The sequence below is a fragment of the Bubalus bubalis genome, chromosome 12 (genome assembly GCF_019923935.1).
Source record: "Bubalus bubalis isolate 160015118507 breed Murrah chromosome 12, NDDB_SH_1, whole genome shotgun sequence".
NCBI classification, from domain to species: Eukaryota; Metazoa; Chordata; class Mammalia; order Artiodactyla; family Bovidae; genus Bubalus; species Bubalus bubalis.
Genome location: NC_059168.1, coordinates 3439643 through 3456188, shown reverse-complemented (window position 1 = coordinate 3456188; position 16546 = coordinate 3439643). Strand labels below are relative to the sequence as shown.

The window sequence follows — 16546 nt, the reverse complement described above, 5'->3', positions numbered from 1 at the left end:
GCAAAGACATTGGTAAGCAAGAGGTCACAGGAACAGGGGCTGCTGCTGTCCAAAGCTCTAGGAAAGGTGAAAAGGGGCCCAGGAACAGCTAGCTGGAGCAGGTACCTGGAGCAGTGGGCAGGGCATGGCGCCCCCCACCGGCGTGATGAACGGGATGGGCACAACCTTGGTGTCTCCATACCTGAAGCCCACGAGTGCATGGGTGGGGTTCACACACCTCTTCACAACTCCTATAAGGAATAAAATTATTGAAATAAAATATAAAGACAATGCCTGTTCCCTTAGGCTTGCCCCATCTCTGGGGTTTGCTAAATTATAACACTTTGCCTGCTGAAATCAGCAAGCCCCTTGATGTCTCCACTGCATAATGCTGGGTTCTGTGTGATGCCTGCTAGGGTTAACCAGCTCAGACAGCAGTGCCGTGCTGTGGTCTGGAGCTGAGCTGGGAAGCTGAGAGAACACACTGGGAGCTTGTTCAACCAGTATTCCCAGAAGCCATTCCGATGGGAACACTGATCCTAGAAATACCTTCTCCCTGGAGGCTTCCTACCATCTTATTTATTTATTTCAGCCATATTTCCTTCTATAATATACTTGGAGACAGAAAATCATTATTGTTAAATTTAGAAAGTGAAAGGAAATATGAATCCCCATCCTCAGCTTCTCATCTGATATTACACACCCCACAGCTTCCCTAAAATGTATAATTAAAAAACGAAGGAAAAAAAAAAGTAAGTTTTCTTGTCTTTTAGTTATATGGGGAGATTATTATAACAGGAAAAGAATATATCAGTGTTAAGGTTCATGTATTTTGTTATTTATCTTAGGTGAAATTAATTTTCCCATTGCAAAGGGATTATTAATATTAGGGAGAGATTTTTGACAGGGACACTTCCCCAGCAGTAACAGCTTCACTTGGACCCCCTTATCCTGAGACAGAAATGTGCTCGCCCCCACACTGGGCTCCAGCGGCTTGAGTGCCTTGGCTTCCTTCCCCAGTCCAGCTTACTCGTTGGCCTTGGTGAAGTCTTAGGTACTGCTGCTGCTGCTAAGTCGCTTTTTGTCCGACTGTGTGCGACCCCATAGACTGCAGCCTACCAGGCTCCCCCATCCCTGGGATTCTCCAGTCAAGAACACTGGAGTGGGTTGCCATTTCCTTCTCCAATGCATAAAAGTGAAAGTGAAGTTGCCCAGTCATGTCAGACTCTTAGCGACCTCATGGACTGCAGCCTACCAGGCTCCTCTGTCCATGGGATTTTCCAGGCAAGAGTACTAGAATGGGTTGCCATTGCCTTCTCCGGTCTTAGGTCCTTCCAAGTGGCAAAGAAACAGCTGCTGGCTTTCATCTTGAGTTCATGTATCTTGTTTCAGTTATTTATTTATAAAGGATCTAATCCTTTTATTTTATATTGGCCACACTCTGAAGCTTACAGGATCTTAGTTCCTCCACCAGGCATCCAACCCATGTCCCCTGCAGTAGAGGCGCTGAGTCTTAACCACTGGATCGCCAGGGAAGTTCCCCATGTTTCTTGTTTTAAATGGCAAAAAAAAGGGAAAGCTTAAAAACAAAACAACTGCCCTCCCCCCGCCACACACACAAGAAAACCAGCTTTATGTTATCTATTTTCTTATTGGACTAAGATGTTTGGGTGGTTTTTGAAGTACTATTTACACACTATTCACACATTTTTTTTTACCATAAACTGACTCTACCTTTTCATTAGGAAAACAAATGCTACTTTTTATAAAGAATTCCTACTATGAAAACAAAGAACCACTGTGAGGTGAGAAGAATCCTTATATCCCCAGCATATGTGTGCCCCTGCCACAAGCACCAGCCAGTGCCACAGAGCAGGGATGAGGGTCCAAGCTGCCAAGATGACCTCGTTGGCCAGTGTGACCCTCCTCGAATTCTTAGCCTTTGGGACTTAAAACTGGGGTGCAGTTTTTCAGGTGTCTGCCTGAGTTGAGCAGCTATGCAGCTGCATAGCCCATGGAGTCTACACCATGCATTAGCTTTTTTTTACATAAAAAGTCTTCCTGCCCCTGATCTAGATCATTAGACCTAGACATTTGGTATGTTTCTACCATCTCTTTTCTGTTTCAATCTCTGCATTCGTGGGTTTTTGTTCACCTCCAGAAATCAGTGCAGTTTCTTCCCAATTAACTGTAGAGCCAGCCTCATGGTGTTGACACCTGGCTAGCTGTTAATCAGGCCGGAGGACCCAGAGCTGCTGGCCTGTCCGGTTATGGCTCAGCCTCTGCACTAACTCCTTCTCTACCTCATTAAGGAGTCGCTGCCATTTCCAGGTCCTGATTCCAGATCGGCTTCCTATTCTGGGCTGCCCTTATGCTGCAGTTTCCTTCTGCCCTCAGCCCCAGAGAGGTGAGAAGGCATCTCCCAGGGCCATGTGGGGCTCTGGCTCTGGAGGTTGGACCAGAACCACCTCCATGGCTTTCTGTCTTCCTCCTACTGGAGGCTCTGGGACCCCCATCTTCCTGGGTATGAGCCAGCTTCCCTACCTCGGCTGGGGGATTCTCCTATACCTAGGTGGGGGGAGAAGGGGGTGCCCCCCAGTTGAGACCCTCAGTGAAAACACTGCTCGTGCCCAAAGGTCAGAGGAATGAAGAAACAGTCTAAGTAGACAGCATGGGTCAGTTCATTTAGCAAAAGAAAGCAGGGGTTGTTTTCAATCTTCATTCCAAACAGGAATTTCTTAGGCTGGAGTGCAGATTTTTTTTACCTCTGGCTATAAGAACCTTCTGATAGTCACAGCTGGGCTGGGATTCCGTTTCCTGGAAGAGGCATCTGTTCTGCTCAACTGGAAACGTGCCTTCCACTTGCCCCTCCTCCACTGACTTCCAGCCTACACATCTAGTCATCATAGTCTCTTCTTCCTTTAGTCTCAGAGGTTTCCTCTGTAGCTCACTGTGCTGGTTTTGCCTTTTTGAATTGCTCTTAAACTTTTAAAACTACTGTTAAAGTTTTTAAACTTCCAGCAGTGTTCTATACCCCTAGGTGAGGACCCCAGGTGAGTTGTTTATATCTCCCAAGAGGCGGTAATAGAAAAACTCTATAGGTAATTAACATTTTCCAATTTCAAAATGCTGCACATTATCAAATTTAATCGACATCACTATCTTATGGGGATTTTCACTGTTTTAAATCCCATTTGGAGAGAGAAGGAAACAAGCTCAGAATACTTCAGTGATGCCTGTCACCTGGCTGGTAGAGGCAAGAAACAGATTTCAAAAAAAAAAAAAAAAATTAGGATTTTTCTGGTCCTAAATCATTACACCTGAGAAAGTATTCTGTTTCCCACCCCCAGCCTTTTTTTTTTCCTGTTGTAACTTGTTCTGATGGCATACTGCAGAAATCTTGCAACCCAGACTTTTCATCATTGAGGATTTCCTGAGATAAAATGCTGCTTTTTACTGAACAACAGGAAAGACAACACAGTTCCTACAAATAATGATTAAAATAAAGTTCTGAAATGTGTCCGCCTTCCTGATTTTCAGCATCAGGATGAACCAGGCTATCAGGTTGTCACTTGTGTTCTGCACAACACAGTCTGACCTCCACTAGCTAATCCACACTGATCCCTGGAGCAGAGGTTGTTGTTGTTCAGTCACTTAGTCGTGTCCGACTATTTGTGACCCCAGGGACTGCAGCATGCCAGGCTTCCCTGTTCTTCATTACCTCCTGGAGTTTGCTTAAACTCATGTTCATTGAGTCAGTGATACTATCCAACCATCTAGTCCTCTGCCACCCCCTTTTCCTCCTGCCCTCAATCTTTCCCAGCATCAAGGTCTTTTCCAATGAGTCAGCTCTTTGCATCAGCCGGCCAAAGTACTGGAGCTTCAGCATCAATCCTTCCAAAGAATATTCTACGAATAAAGGACTGATTTCCTTTAGGATTGACTGGTTTGATCTCCTTGCTGTCCAAGGGACTCTCAAGAGTCTTCTCCAGCACCACAATTTGAAAGCATCAATTCTTTGGAACAGAGGTAGCCAAATGGAAATCCCTGCCCTGATCCCAAGGGTGGCAGCAAGAACTGAGCCAGCTTTGCTCCTGCACAGACCTGGCCTTAAGCAAAGGATGTTTTGAACCAATTGCTCTGCAGCTGCCTTCGGCTTAGCTGTTTTTCTCTAGAAACATTTTTGAGGCTTTGAACAAAGATTATCAGAAAAGAGTCACCAGTGAAGATCATGCCTGTGCTCCTCAAAATTCTATTTGGCCTTCCTTTTTGGAAGGGGTAAAAAAATTCAAATACAATATCCTAGTTGTTAGTTCTACACATATGTCTGCTGGAAACCTAAATTCCTATTTAAGTATTTTTCCCACTTAAAAAGCAGATTTAATTAAGTGTAATAAATAATTTTTTTTAAATGGTGACTGGGAGTAGGACTGGCTATACTTCAAGGTATAATCTTTTTGATTGACATCTCTTCTTCTGGGTTCTTTAAGCTCTCTTTCCCCATAGGTTTTTACATGATTTCAGTGAGTACTTTTGTGCTGACGTGTCAAAAATTTCTGTCTCTGGACAGATTTCCTCTCCAGACTCTAGATCCATATCTCCACCTGCGTCTCTGACAACATTAGTGTCTCATGGTGCATCTATGATTCATCATGTCCCAGACACATTTGCCTCTTCCTCTAAGGAAGAGGATATCACAGGCATTCCATTCTCAGGGCTTCTAGTGAAGCCCTGGTCTTCCCTTGCTAGAACTCTCTCCCCCAGATAACCTCATGGCCCCTTTTAATTCATTTATTTTTTAATTTTATTAAAAAAATTTTTTTGGCTGTGCCACACACTATGTGGGATCTTAGCTTCCTAACCAGGGTTCAAATCTATGCCCCCTACAGTGGAAGCCTGGAGTCTTAACTGATGGACTACCAGGAAAGTCCCTTATTGCTCCTTTTGAAAGTCCTTACCCATAAGCTCTTCATCGACCACCATATTTAGAATTGCAACCTTCACTTTTGATGTGCTCAACTCTCTTCATGGCTCCATTTTCCTTCATAGCCCTGGATCTGACACACTACATATTTTACTTATTCAGCTGCTGACTCCCCCACTAGCATGTAAGCTCCATAAAGACTAGAATTTTCTTCTGTTTGCTTACTGTGTTAGACCAGCACTTTAGGAATATTACATACATGGAACATAGTAAATATGTAATAAAAACGTGTTTACTAAACAAATGAAAGATTAATATAAGGTTTTCTGGCGATTACTTCTCCACAAATATGGGTAGAAACCTCATCATCCTTTCATCTTAGAAGTGGAATACCTTAGTACGGCTTATGAAGTGTCAATGTGATAGGGAAAGCACAGTTTGAGAACTTCTGGTCCCTGATATCGTATTACTTAACAAAGGAATTTTACAAAATAAAATATCTACCTACCTGGAAAATAAAAGCCATTTTCATCACATCTTGCAATAACCTTCTGGCCTTTGAGTGGATCCAATTTTTTTGATTTGTTTTTCTTTGTTGGAGTTCCTTGAATTTTCTGTTGCTAAAAAATAAATAAATAAAACATTAATAATCACAGGAACAAGATAGTTTGTTATTCTCTGATGAGAATTACGTCACTGAAGAATTACAGAACACGCACATACTATATACTCACTCTGGAGGACTCTCTGTTGTGGAACAGGCTTTTAAACTTGGACAGATATGGGGAACCGCTGCACATAGAAAATGAGGCAGAATTTCCAGCCTAATCTAATCAAGTTAAAATGAAACCAAAAAAGGCAACCTTTCCAGAGCATTTAAACAGGACCTAGAGTCTTAAAACACAATATTTAATATAATTTAATATAATTGTAATATTGTATAATATTGTGTAGTATTATATAATATTAATATTGTATAATATTATACAAGCCAAAATGCAACATACAAAAAAGCACACAAACATGATCAATTCTCAAGGTAAAAGGCAATCGACAGACCACAGAATTGAGATGACTCAGGCATTGGAATAATCAGATAAAGACTTTAAATTAGCAGTCACAACCGTAGTGTGTCCAGTTCTTTGCGGTGCTATGGACCATGGCCCACCAGGCTCCTCTGTCTATGGGATTCTCCAGGCAAGAATACTGGAGTGGGTTGCCTTCCCCTTCTCCAGAGGATCATCCTGACCCAGGGCTGTGGGATGTGTTCAAGTTTTCGGATTCACATAGCTTTTAGCTTATGTGGCCACAGACAAAAATGGAAGATGACCAACACCCTTTTGATGTTCCCACCTAGTTGGATTTTGCTTGGGACCCTCCATTCTCATGGAATTTCTGTTTTTAGAAATGCAGTCAGTATATCAAAGAGGATGGCCCAACATCATTGGTAGATGGTGAATATCATCTGACTGTTCCTGAGCTTTCAACCAGAGGAGACATCTAAGCACTCCTTTCCATGGGCGATCAGAATGACCTACTGCCAGTCTGAAATGGTCTCAAAGAGATGGGACTGGACCAGGGGACAGGAGAAATGGGACGAAGTGCTATCCAGGTGATTGTGTGAGCTTGGGCAGTATGTTAACATTTCTGGGCTTCAGTTTCTTCGTGTGCAAAATAAGAGGACAAAATAAATGATCTCTAATGTCCTCTAATATTTGTCCAGAAGAGCCTTAGCCTTAGTAGACTTTCTGCAGTACTGGAGAAACTGTCAGGTCACATGCGTACAAGGGCAGGAACACAAGCATGATACCCTGGCTTGTCATTTTTACAACATAACAGAAAAGTCATGGTCAGAACTGTGACATGAGTAGCAGAGTTTTCCATCATAATTACCCCAAAGAGATGCCCACACCACAGACTACACAAGAACTGTAGTCAGTTCCTTGATGGAAGACTCCATGTACAGTATGTTCTTGTTATTGATAGAATTCAAAATCTTGAAAATTCAGAATATGCCACATTAAATCAGATGTCACATAAATACCTCACCTTTACATAAATTTAATTTCCAAAGCCACACTACTTCACACCATCAGTGTTCATATCAAAGACCAATCAGCCAGGGAGATGGTGTTGGTCCCTGAGGCATGAGGCAGTCTTATCATCTCCAGACCAATAATAACCTATTATTTACAAACGATTTCCATATTGATTCTAGAAAGCCATTTTTCTCCTTTAGATTTCCATCAGTATAACAGACCAGTGGTTTATTAGAACCTATGCTTAGATTCATCTAAAACTCCTTTTCAAAATTCAAAATAAGAATAATCACATAATTTATTTACCTAGCCTCTTTTTATCTCTAGATTCCAAATATTGATTCAACCAGAGAGCTTCTCTTAGCCAGAAGCTAACAAATATGATTGTTCTCTACAGTTCCACAGGCACAAATCTGTGAAGTCATTTGCCCAAAATCATCAGAGAGCTCTTTTTTACCTTCCTATAGTTGTCACTCACTTCCCAATGCATCTAATACAGAAAAACCACTCACTCTGTGAGGACCTTCCCTGCAAGGGTAATAGCAACGAATGGAAGCGATGCAGAGGGCTGCTCGTGTTCATTTTAACACACTGAAAATGCTACCTAAACAATTGCCTTTCTGGGACTTCCTTGGTGGTCCAGTGATTAAGACTCCACTCTTTCAAAGCAGGGGGCTTGGGTTCAATCCCCGGTCGTGGAACTAAGATCCCACATGCTGTGAGGCACTGCCAAACCCCTCCACCCCCCGCCACAAAAAAACCCCTGCCTTTCTAAACAGCCAAAAAGTATCATCCCTCCTTCACATCATTCCCACACCTTGAGTTCACCTGAAAGGACCATTACAGCTACTACAGGGCTTTGCACACTCACATTCACTCTGCTCTTGTTTCCAACTGTTACTGCTACTGGCAAGAACTCGCTCCTGGCTGTTTCTATAGCATGGAGCTGTATGGAAGGAACCTCTCACTGCACACTCAGTGATTCTTCCATATCCCTGCACAGGCAACTCAGCTATACCACAGATAGAGCAGAGAAGCCTCAGCAGTGCAGACCTATGGGGGCCAGCTTTAATATATGGATTCATTCACAGAAATAGAGCACTGGTCTCTCAGGATGGTAGGACACCAGTCAGGGCAGCTAGATACCTCATCCCTTCAGCCACAATGCCGATGGAACCTTTCCAGAGAGATGACATCCTGCTATTTTTGAATCTTGCCAAAGGCTTCATATTTTTTAAAAAATGTTTATTTATTTGGCTGCACAGAGTCTTAGTTGCAGCACACGGCTCAAACCCAGGTCCCCTGCATTGGGAGCACGCAGTCTTAGCCACTGGACTACCAAAGACTTACCAAAGACTTTAGAGACATAGCCCATACTAGAGGGTGTTCCCTGACCTGCTCCTTTTCTGCCATAAGGCAACTAATCATATGCGCAATCAGATCAGATCAGATCAGATCAGTCGCTCAGTCGTGTCCGACTCTTTGCGACCCCATGAATCGCAGCACGCCAGGCCTCCCTGTCCATCACCAACTCCCGGAGTTCACCCAGACTCACGTCCATTGAGTCAGTGATGCCATCCAGTCATCTCATCCTCTGTCGTCCCCTTCTCCTCCTGCCCCCAATCCCTCCCAGCATCAGAATCTTTTCCAATGAGTCAACTCTTCGCATGAGGTGGCCAAAGTACTGGAGTTTCAGCTTTAGCATCATTCCTTCCAAAGAAATCCCAGGGCTGATCTCCTTCAGAATGGACTGGTTAGATCTCCTTGCAGTCCAAGGGACTCTCAAGAGTCTTCTCCAACACCACAGTTCAAAAGCATCAATTCTTCGGTGCTCAGCCTTCTTCAGCTTGAAAAAGAAATCTTTGGAGGATGAGAGTCACAGGGGATGGAGAATGAGAGAATGAGAAATGCCAGCACTAAATAAATAAGCCAACCTATCTGCAGGCTCAGGGGCATGGGAGTACTGCAGGCCAGTTTTAGTGAGAAAGTCAGATGGGCAGTGATGCTGCAGTTAGGGATGCTGTTCTCTGGGTAATTTGATTCTGCCTTGTTTCCAAAATCCAGAGACTCCAATTCACTCTTTTGCCAGATTCAGTTATCAAGTGATGTATCAATAGATACAGGATCCAAGATACAATACCCTCCTTTTGTTTTATTACTTAGTTTCAAGGTTATGTTCTCAGGTTTGCATTGGTGGGGTGGAGATCACTAAATGTTTGATGCTTTAGAATTTTCCACTTAACAAACAGCATGTTTTCACATCAGGTACAGAACATACTTCTATGATGTAAGTAGAACTAGTCTTTGGCTCAAAATCTTGTTGTAAAATCACTGTATTTTTTTCCTGCCTCAAATCATTGAACTCTGCTGCTGCTGCTGCTAAGTTGCTTCAGTCGTGTCCGACTCTGTGTGACACCATAGACGGCAGCCCACCAGGCTCCCCTGTCCCTGGGATTTTGCAGGCAAGAACACTGGAGTGGGTTGCCATTTCCTTCAATGAATGAAAGTGAAAAGTGAAAGGGAAGTTGCTCAGTCATGTCCAACTCTTCACGACCCCATGGACTGCAGCCCACCAGGCTCCTCCATCCATGGGATTTTCCAGACAAGAGTACTGGAGTGGGGTGCCATCGCCTTCTCCAGAACTCTGCTGCAAACAACCCCTAAACAGTACTAGCAGCAGATCCAACATGCTTCTCTGGCCATATTTTGTCCTTAAAGCCAAGTAAAGTCTGACTGCTGTGATCAAGATACTACACGTAGGGCCAGGGATCTTCTGACCTTTCCTCTCCATAGAGTACCTAATTATGAGATTAAAACATTTGGAAACTCTTCTGAAACCTAGTGAGGAAAACAAGGCCAGCCTGGAGCATTTTCTGACCTACTCTCTCTCTCCTCTCATTTATACGTAGAGGGGTTTGCTCCTCCACAAGAGTATCCAGGATCTGTGTCCCTTTTAGAAATGAGTTCTGGAGAGAAAATGAGAAAATGACCTTACAGGAAGATGTAAACCAAGGGTGGCAAACTCCTGCCCAGTGCCCCGAGGCAGCAGAATGGGAGTGACCGACCCATGGTTGCTGTTGTTGGTGTTCAGTTGCTAAATTGTGTCAGATTCTTTGCAAATCTATGGACTGTAGCCTGCCAGGCTCCTCTGTCCATGGGATTTCCCAGGCAAGAATACTGGAGTGGGTTGCCATTTCCTTCTTCATTTCTTCTACCCATGGTAGAGAGTTGAAAAGACTTGGAGAGTTTTCCTTTCTAGGAAATTTGCGTTTTAGCAGGAGTCAAACTAAAGCCATAGAAGTGAAGCTGTAAGTGGAATTTCCTGTCCCAGCTCCCTCCATTTCAAGAGGAGCGTAAGTCTCCTTGCAAGATTTCTCAAGCACAGCAGGTCAGTGCTGGGCTCCTGGGGACACTGAGGAGTCCATCCGTGAGCCCAAGGCTTAAGAGGGAAGCTGCAACCAGGAGAACATGCAGAGAATTATTGTCCCATTTCAGGAGTTATGTTGTGGCTGACTCTTTTTCTATCCCATGGACTGTAGCCTGCCAGGCTACTCTGACACTTGGTTGTACTTTCAAATCCAGAGCAGGGTTGGCAAGTGCTTTTGCGGAGCTTTGTTCCCCTCCTCCTCATGGAATTTCATAATGTTAGAAAACACATGAGCAATACACGTCCGCAAATTTCTGTGCAGTTTCTAATCCCCTCTCCAGGGGTGGCTTGGCCTTACCCTCATCCTGGTGTGGTTCCTTGAGCTGTGTAAGCAGCTGCTTATGAAGCATAGGAAACAATGATAGAATGAAGCCCTGAATGGCCTTGAGTCCAGCACACAGCAGCACTGGATTAGGGAGACTTAACCACTCTGATAGTGAAGTCTCCAACCAAATCTCAATCCATAGCAACTCAAAAGGCTTTTGTGGAAGGGTGAATTTTTTCAGAAAATTGTTTCTTTTTTTTTTTGGCAGTATCTAAAGTGTGTTAAGTCTCTCAGTAATGTCTGACTCTTTGCCACCCCAAGGACTGCAGCCTGCCAGGCTCCTCTGTCCGTGGAATTCTCCAGGCAAGAACACTGGAGTAGGTTGCCATTCCCTTCTCCAGGGGATCTTCCTGACCCAGGGATTGAACGCAGGTCTCCTGCATTGCAAGCAGATTCTTTACCATCTGAGCCACCAGGGTAGTAGCAAAGGAACCTAATAAATATGCATTAGACACTGAATCAAATTATTTCTGTAGCTTGAAAAGTACATTTGTAACATCTTCTCAGGGAATAGTCCCTTGTTGCTCTTTTAGGGAAGAATCAAAGAGAGGAAAACTTGAAAAGGTTTTAAGTATTTAAACCTGAAAATTACTGCAGCTCTGAGGTCTGTACTTTGGGTGTTACTGATAGTTATTCACAGGCAGGTACTTCAGAGATGCACATACTAGGGCCACTTCTGTGCCATTGCCTGGAGTGTGGACCTCCAGCTGACTGCTGCGGTTGTACAGAAATATCTCAAGTGAGGTGATGGTATAAATAGAGATGCTGGGCCTTTAAGAAAACTTTTCAAAAGAATCTCTGTGCTGCTTACTCTGGTCCACCCATCTGCCCCTAGGTCCATTCTCTGCCCTGCCCTGCCCCATGTTCCAGAAGGCTGACCCCTCCAAGGACAACATGACCCAATTTCTCTTGTTGACTGACTTTCTGATAGGCTGAGCCAATGGGAGGCGGGAGGTCAGAGGGCAGCAAGGAGAGAAGCGCTGGGGCATCGGTTCCAACCTCCCTCCCTGTCTTTGTCTCTTTACAGATACCACCCCCCCACCCCAACTAGTGGACTGAACTCTTGCAGGCTCCAGTACCACTATTTCCCTCCACTGCTGAAGTCCAGAGGTGCTGACAACTTCCTGCTTTGCCAGTTCTGAGGCGAAATCCCCTTTTAGCGGTCTTGACCTGCCTCCCCCTCTGCAAACAGTCCCTTCATTAATGTTTCTTCACTTGAAGTGACTGAATGAGATTCTGTTTCCTGCCTGGACTCTCCTTATAAGCCCTCTGCACTCAATTTTCCTCCTCCAGCCAGTGAAGTCAATGACCACGCCCAAACCTGTTTAGGGTAGAATTTATGCCAATGAAAAAATGATGAAAACTTCCCTGGTGGTCCAGTGGTGGAGAATCTGCCTGCCAATCAATGCAGGGGACCTGGGTTTGACCCCTGGTCTGGGAAGATTCCACTTGCCGCAGGGGAACTAAGACCACGAGTCCCAACTACTAAGCCCATGTGCTCCAACTACTGAAGCTGAGTGCCCTAAGAGCCCGTGCTCTGCAATGAGAGAGACCACTGCAGTGGGAAGCCCAGGAACTGCCACAAAGACTAGCTCCCACTCGCTGCAACTATAGAAAGCCCTCGAGCAGCAATGGAGATTCAGCACAGCCAAAAAAAAAAAAAAAAAAAGACGAGTCTTGTGGCAGGGGAGTGCTGGGGTCCACCCAGCTGAAATCTCTAGCCAAAAGGGTTGCCTTCAGCTTTACAATAAAAAGAATCAAGGTGTTGATTTTTGTTCCTGGAGCTTATACCTTCCCTTTCCACTCCTGAACATCAGGGTACTAGACAGAAACCTTTCTGGATACTATTTAGAGTTGGTGGGAGTGTTTCTTCCCTTCTTTGAATTTCCTCCATTGGCTGGTCTTCCTGAGCAGGATCCTCTCCTAAAATCCCCAGCTAACCATGGCACTATCATGACACGGGCAGCACCTTCTCTTTGGCATCCTTGCCCATCACATCCGGGCGCCTCACTCTCTCTGGGATTTCAGCCTCACATTGGCCAGGTGTCCCACCATCATCATCTCACAGGAGCCCATGGTGGGTCTGGTTTCCAGATGTCCACTTATCACCTCAATGTGTATGTGTCGTTCTTCGTGTGACGGCATCGCGGATGCACAATCCAGACTTGCTAATTCCCCGCCTGCACACCAGGGGACCCTCTATGTCACAGTCTCCAGGAAGTCAGTCCTCCTATCAGACTCAAGTATCAGCAGAAGAGACTACAGTTTCCACTCGTGGAATGAGAGAGGCTGGCTAGTCATTAAGGGTTAAGGTGTGATGCCTCCCTTTAAAGAAGGAATACTGCTGCTGCTGCTGCTAAATCACTTCAGTCGTTTCCGACTCTGTGCGACCCCATAGACAGCAGCCCACCAGGCTCCCCCGTCCCTGGGATTCTCCAGGCAAGAACACTGGAGTGGGTTGCCATTTCCTTCTCCAATGCATGAAAGGGAAAAGTGAAAGTGAAGTCGATCAGTCATGTCCGACTCTTAGCGACCCCATGGACTGCAGCCTACCAGGCTCCCCTGTCCTTGGGATTTTCCAGGCAAGAGTACTGGAGTGGGGTGCCATTGCCTTCTCTGAGCTGTATAAAGATGGGTTATGAGGCAGGAATGACAGACAACTGGTTCAATTACTGTTTGGGAGAAAACATAACAAATGACTCTACTTATTCTGACTTCATTTTATACAACTCAAAGAAATTTCTAAGTCTCCTGAACTACTGTTCTCTTGTGTAATGTCAAAGTCACAATCCAATATAATGTTTTCAAATCCAAGTGGTTTCCTTTCATCACTTCATTCTCCCATTCCCTTCTCACCCAGTCTCACCTACATCCTCCCACCTGTGGTGCATTTTCCTAATGCTCTCTTTCTCCTGGACAATTTTCCATGGAATGGAACATTTAATTAGCTATTTCTCAAAGCCAAAGACTCCAGATTCCTTGCTGGTCACAACTTGGAGTAGTAACCATGTGCAGCCAGCTGGGTCAAGTTCATTTCCAAGGTCTCTATTCAGGTTGTTCAAGATGCTTATAGCTTAACAAGATTTTCTACCACAGTGTGTTTCAAGGCAGCCAAGGTTATGACTGGGGCTGCCCTACACCAGGCTCCCAGGGAGAACTCGGGGAGGTTAATTATATCTTGGATGCCCTTGGTGCTTTCCACCGTCCTGCAGCCCTGAGGGCTCAGGATGGGCTAATGTCATTGAACTCCTCAATCACGGCAACAAGAGCAGTGCTGGTGAAGGGAGCTTTCCAGTGGAATTTTAAAAGTTCAGAATTAAGAGACTTTCCTGGTGGTGCAGTGGTTAAGACTCTGTGCTTCCAATGCAAGGGGCATGAGTTTGATCTCTGGTTGGGGAACTAAGATCCCACATGCCAAAAATAAAATAAACACCAGGAAGATATTTCTTCATTAAAAAAATAAAAGTTCAGAATTAAGACCTCTCTTTCCATTACGCAGTCAGTAATCCAAGCACCTATCTCCAAGGATGCCACAGAATGAGTGGATTACAGAAACAGGGAGAACAGTTATGCATGGGATGTGCCCAGTATAATGTGCTGGGCAGAGCAGGTGAAATAATGATTCACACCCTACATCTGATCTTGCAAAGAACTGCCAGGGAAAGTCTGAGTGGAAAAGCAGGGCACAATCTAGCCAGACACTGGCATGTATAACCACTTCTCCCCAGCACTAATCCTGACCAACAGAAAAATCATGAAGCTTCCCAAGCTCAGGAACCAATGTGTGTCTATGCTGGGTGCCAACATATGTCAGGGGAAAGTATCTAAGAGCCACAGACCCTCAGGCTCCATGATGCACCCTCGACTGGATCAAATACAGTGACCACTCCCTTCTGAACACACATGGGCATTTCTGATTGCCTCTCATGCCAACCAACTTTGACCACCTTTTGCTGTGTTATCAATAAACTGTAGGGGATCTTAACAAAAACCGGGTTTCTTCCTCTCCAAATTACAATCATTGATCAAAATCTTTGGCCTTTGCTATTAGAATTTAAAATGAGACTCTAGTTATATCTGAATCAATAAAGATGACTACATATGTGATGGATTTTTCACTGCAGGATCTCAAAAAGTCTTGCAATCCTGAGCTTTGATTCCAACCATTTTTCACACAGAAAGGTTGACACCTGTTAGTGGGTCATGAAATCAATTCAGATAGAAATGAAGTAAAATATCACACAATACATCACATACAGTAAGGAGAAGCATCACCTTAAATATTACACAGAAAATCTTCCTTTGCAGAGGGCCACACTCACAGTGGAAGAAATTGTGGATCAGCTGCCAAGTATGAACCTCTCCCACCCATTCCTTACCTGTGGACAACTTTCCTGGGCACATGGGCGCTGCCCTGAGCAGACAGTGGGGGCTTCGGTCACCCAATAAAGTGACAGGGCAGTGAAAGGACATCTTTAATCCTTGACCAAAAAAGAGGGTAGCAGTGGGCCCACCAATACCATTACATGAATTCAATGTCTTCTTTCGCTGTGGCTCTCACATCAAGTTCCCACCATCTTTTTCTCCTTTCCTTTCTATGAAGATCTTGAAACTAAAGTCTTCACTTCCTATATTTATTTTCTCAATTTCTATCCACTCCTCCACCTTCTGCAAACTGGCTTCCACTCCCCAAAGGCCACTGAAACTGTTCTGGCTAGGATCATTACTGATATCCCTCTTGAAAGTCAAATGGCTTTCAGACATCATCCTGTATGATTATTTCAAAACTCCTCAGTAATTCATTAATCATAAAAATAGCAATGATGGACAATGTGTGTTGAGACAGCGTTTCCTGTTGAACATTTAATGCTGCACACTGTCCTGAGCATTTTATGTGAGCTGTCTCATAACCATCTTGCAGGTGGCCATTATGATTTTTCTCACGTAAGGATGAGGGACCTAGGCTTAGACAGCCTAAAGAAGGTCCCTCAGCTGGAGTGTGGCAGTGCTGAGACTTGAATTCAGGTCTTTCTGACTCCAGGCCCAGGGCTCTTGCCACCTCTCCTCCTTGGTCTCCGGCATCACAGCTCTCTACCTGGAGCTTCTGCTTCTCCAGCTGTCCTGCACTGGCCCCTCTACAGTCTCCCTTTCTCATTACCTCAAAGAACCTTCAAATCTATCTCCTTAACTCAGACTTTTCTCCTAAACTCCAAACATGTGGCTGCCTATGGGCCTTTCTCACCCAGATGCCCTGGGGACATCCAAGAATCGAGAGGACCTAAAGAGAGTTTCCTTTCCTTTCCTCTCGTGGTACCTCTTGCTTCTGTTCTTCCGTTTATTTATTCATTCAAATATTTGGGAGTGCTTACAAGGTGTCAAGCAATACTCCAGCAATACTAGAAATACCTAGAACACAATGGACCAAGTCCCACTCTTATTCTAGTAGAAGATACAGATCATGAACAAATACATATATAATGTCAGGTGGTGAAATGTGCTATGAAGAAAACAAAAATGTGGTAAGGGGTGAGAGAATGACATGGTGTTTCGAAGGGCTGTCTCCTCAAGAAGCAGAGGTGATACGGATGTGATGATTAACAGTGTTTCTGTCTCTTAGCTGTCCAAGATGGGAAGTTTGTGGGTGTGTTCAACTTTGCCCTCTGGCTCTCTGCACACATTCACTTTCCACCAACTCATGCCTCTTTCACCTAAACCCTCCATACTGTACTGGCTTGGCTCGAGGATCAACGTCTCTGAGTCTGCACCTGGTTTTGGTCTCTTCCCCCTACATTGAGCCTTATCTTGCTGCCAAAATAATCTTTCCAAAACAAAAATCTGTTCATGTTTTCTGC

General features: G+C 44.5%; 1 protein-coding gene across 5 annotated transcripts in view; it reads right to left on the bottom strand.

Annotated features, from left to right (window-relative positions):
- Nucleotides 1-16546, bottom strand: part of VWA3B (von Willebrand factor A domain containing 3B) — a 169272-nt gene that overhangs the window by 13678 nt on the left and 139048 nt on the right. For all 5 annotated transcript variants that reach the window (XM_025260668.3, XM_025260670.3, XM_025260669.3 and 2 more), the window contains 2 exons: nt 5412-5523; nt 106-230 (listed from right to left, as the gene is read on the bottom strand). In XM_025260668.3, coding sequence (XP_025116453.3) covers nt 106-230; nt 5412-5523 — 237 coding nt within the window. The remainder of the gene's footprint in view (nt 1-105; nt 231-5411; nt 5524-16546) is intronic.